This window comes from Rhinopithecus bieti, unplaced genomic scaffold (genome assembly GCF_001698545.2).
Source record: "Rhinopithecus bieti isolate Rb0 unplaced genomic scaffold, ASM169854v2 scaffold_23405, whole genome shotgun sequence".
Classification (NCBI taxonomy): Eukaryota; Metazoa; Chordata; class Mammalia; order Primates; family Cercopithecidae; genus Rhinopithecus; species Rhinopithecus bieti.
In genome coordinates this window covers 717,503-720,974 of record NW_016811519.1, presented here as the reverse complement: position 1 = coordinate 720,974, position 3,472 = coordinate 717,503, and the positions used below count along the sequence as shown (strand labels likewise).

The 3,472-nt window shown below is 35.3% G+C and overlaps 1 protein-coding gene across 1 annotated transcript in view; it reads left to right on the top strand.

Annotated features, from left to right (window-relative positions):
• APAF1 (apoptotic peptidase activating factor 1) overlaps nucleotides 1-3,472 on the top strand; it is a 97,941-nt gene that overhangs the window by 78,041 nt on the left and 16,428 nt on the right. Inside the window, 1 exon segment of the mRNA XM_017893956.1 lies at nucleotides 1,569-1,694. Coding sequence (XP_017749445.1) covers nucleotides 1,569-1,694 — 126 coding nt within the window.

The window sequence follows — 3,472 nt, the reverse complement described above, 5'->3', positions numbered from 1 at the left end:
CAGATGTGTGGTATTATTTCTGAGGGCTCTGTTCTGTTCCATTGGTCTATATCTCTGTTTTGGTACCAGTACCATGCCATTTTGGTCACTGTAGCCTTGTAGTAGTTTGAAGTCAGGTAGTGTGATGCCTCCAGCTTTGTTCTTTTGGCTTAGGATTGACTTGGCAATGCGGGCTCTTTTTTGGTTCCATATGAACTTTAAAGTAGTTTTTTCCAATTCTGTGAAGAAAGTCATTGGTAGCTTGATGGGGATGGCATTGAATCTGTAAATTACCTTGGGCAGTATGGCCATTTTCACGATATTGATTCTTCCTATCCATGAGCGTGGAATGTTCATTTGTTTGTGTCCTCTTTTATTTTGTTGAGCAGTGGTTTGTAGTTCTCCTTGAAGAGGTCCTTCACATCCCTTGTAAGTTGGATTCCTAGGTATTTTATTCTCTTTGAAGCTATTGTGAATGGGAGTTCACTCATGATTTGGCTCTCTGTTTGTCTGTTATTGGTGTGTAAGAATGCTTGTGATTTTTTCTCATTGATTTTGTATCCTGAGACTTTGCTGAAGTTGCTTATCAGCTTAAGGAGATTTTGGGCTGAGACGATGGGGTTTTCTCATTGAATTCTTATAACATCCTGGATGTTCGGTGGTGGTATTCTTGTTTTAAAGATGTCTAAACTCTTATTTCCACAGTTTTCATAAAATCAATAAGTGGCAGAGCTAGGATTCAAACCCAGATCTCTGAGGCTATGTGCTCAACTGTTATGCTATTCTGCCCTTGCCTTATAGGGTTTGTGAGATCGTTCATCCCGCTCATTTAGGAAGGTTCCCATTCACACAATTCCCCTTTGTTTTCAAGGGGCTTTTCTTCCAGACATGGGGGTTAGGTTTGAGTTTCTGGAATCTCCTGCTTTAGCATCATCTGTATTTTCCTTAGGCTTTCTTGAGTACATTTTAATTTGGTCCATGAAACATATTTCCTCTCTTTTTGTTTCCTTTTTTTGGTATGAGTTCATTTGAAAGCTTTTTTTTTTTTTTTTTGACATAGTTATTATCTTTTGAATTTGTTACTACTTTTATTTGGAGTATTATTAGTCTTTGGCCCTCTTAAGTAGTATTCTCATTGCACTGCCCACCAGCCTTCTCGTATCCTCTTTTCCTTTACCTGTCTCCCTCATCATCTTTTATCTTCCCTTGTTTGTGTTGTTTTATGAAGAATTTGCCATCCAGGACTTACTTTCTTCTCTCATATCCATCTTAAATGTCTTTTTTTTTTTTTTTTTTTTTTTTTTTTTGGAGGGTGAGCCTAGACAGCCACTTGTTTGATGAAGTGGGGAGTTGAGTAACCAGAAGGACCACTGGTTCCTACTGCTGTCTGATGATTGCAGGGAGTGTTTTATTTTAGGGTATAATATGTGCATATATATGTGATATTCATTTGTTTTTAATTGGGGTGAAAGCACCAGATGGAAATTCTGTACCCTCTAGTCTAATTTTAGTTTAATATCTTTGGGGTGTAATGCCTATGTGTTGCTTAGTTTCTTCATATTAATTTTCTGTGTTTTTCTGCTTTGAAGATTTTAGAACTTGTAAACAATAGAATCTTCCAATCCAGGATTCGGCACAAGAAAACTGTATGGCACATCCAGTTCACAGCCGATGAGAAGACACTTATTTCAAGTTCTGATGATTCTGCAATTCAGGTGAGAGGGAGGTTGAACTCTTAACATATTTAATGCTGATTCTAAAATGAACACTATGATTATGTCTAAAATCTGATGTATATTTTAAGCACATTGCTTTGGGCATACATTCAGATTATGCACATGGGCTTAGATGATTGGTGTTTCATATTTTTCTGTGGGTGAGACAGACAGTTTGTCTTAGAACCCTCTGTTGGAAGGGTGTTTATTTTGAAAATGAAGGGTTTGTTTGCATTTTCTTGCCTGCCTTGGTATTTGGATTTGTATCAGTAAGTATACTTTTGCCACATTTATGTAATTTCTCTTTATTTTTCTTTACAGTAGTAAAATCCAATGGAAATCATTTCATTCTTTCCTTTTAAGAACAAGATGTTTATTACAGGAATGAAATTCTGTGAAAAGAGAATAGTTTGACATAATAAAGAATTGTGGATATGGAGGCCTAAGCTTACTACATATATATATATATATATATACACACATATATTTTTTTAGAGATGGGGTCGGTCTCTGTTGCCTGTTTTCATATTTCTTCATGTATTCTGGATACAAGTATTTTACCAGATACATGCTTAGCAAATATTTTCTTCTAATCTTTTGTCTCTTCATTTTCTTAAGTGCCTTTAAAAGAGGGTTAATTTTAATTTTGATGAAGTCTAATTAACCAATTTTTTTTATGGGCCATGCTTTTGGTGTCATGTGTAAGAAATTTTGTTCTTACCCAAGTTTGCAAGTTTTTAAAAATCATATGTTTTATTGTAAAAGTTTTATAGTTTTTGGTTTTATATTTTTGATGTGTTCAAGTTAATTTTTGTATGTGGAGTAAAGTATGGAGTTTTTTTTAACATGTGGTTATGTAATTGTTCTATTGTTGAGAACACTATACTTTCTCCACTGAATTGCCTTTATACTTTTACAGAATATTACATGTATAGAATATTATATATAAGTGGAATGTTTATATATGTAGAATGTTTTGTAAATGTGTATTTATGGGTTCTCTATTCTGTTCCATTGTTTTTTGTCTATCTTTACACTAATATTATATTGTCTTGATTATTGTAGTTTCATAACAAACATTGAAATCAATCAGATAATGTTAGCCCTTCAACTTTGTTCTGCCTTTTAAATGTTGTTTTGGGGCTGGGCATGGTGGTTCACGCCTGTAATCCCAGCACTTTGGGAGGCTGAGGCAGGCGGATCACGAGGTCAGGAGATGGAGACTATCCTGGCCGACATGGTGAAACCCTGTCTCTACTACAAGTACAAAAATTAGCTGGATGTGGTGGCACGTGCCTGTAATTCCAGTTACTTGGGAGGCTGAGGCAGGAGAATTGCTTGAACCAGGGTGTCAGAGGTTGCAGTGAGCCAAGATGGTGCCACTGCACCCCAGCCTGGCGACAAAGCGAGACTCTGCCTCAAAAAAAAAGTTGTTTTGGCTATTTAGGTCTTTTACGGTGTCATATAAATTTTATATTCAATTTGTAAATTTCTGCAAGCCTGTTGGTGTTTATTGGAAAAATCAGTAGGCTCATGAATTAGGATTTTTTAAAAACTTGACAGCTTAGTTCTTTGCATTGATCCTGTTAAATTTATTCATTACTTAGAAGTAGGCAGGGTATAATTTATTATTCATAGATGAAAAGTTAAAAAATTCTACCATGTATGTTTTCTTTTAAAGACTTTGGTTGTAGAGATTGGCACAAATTATTTAAAAGGGTTGTATAGGTCATAAAAATTCATTACCTTAAACCAACCTTATCCTAGAGATATGAGTC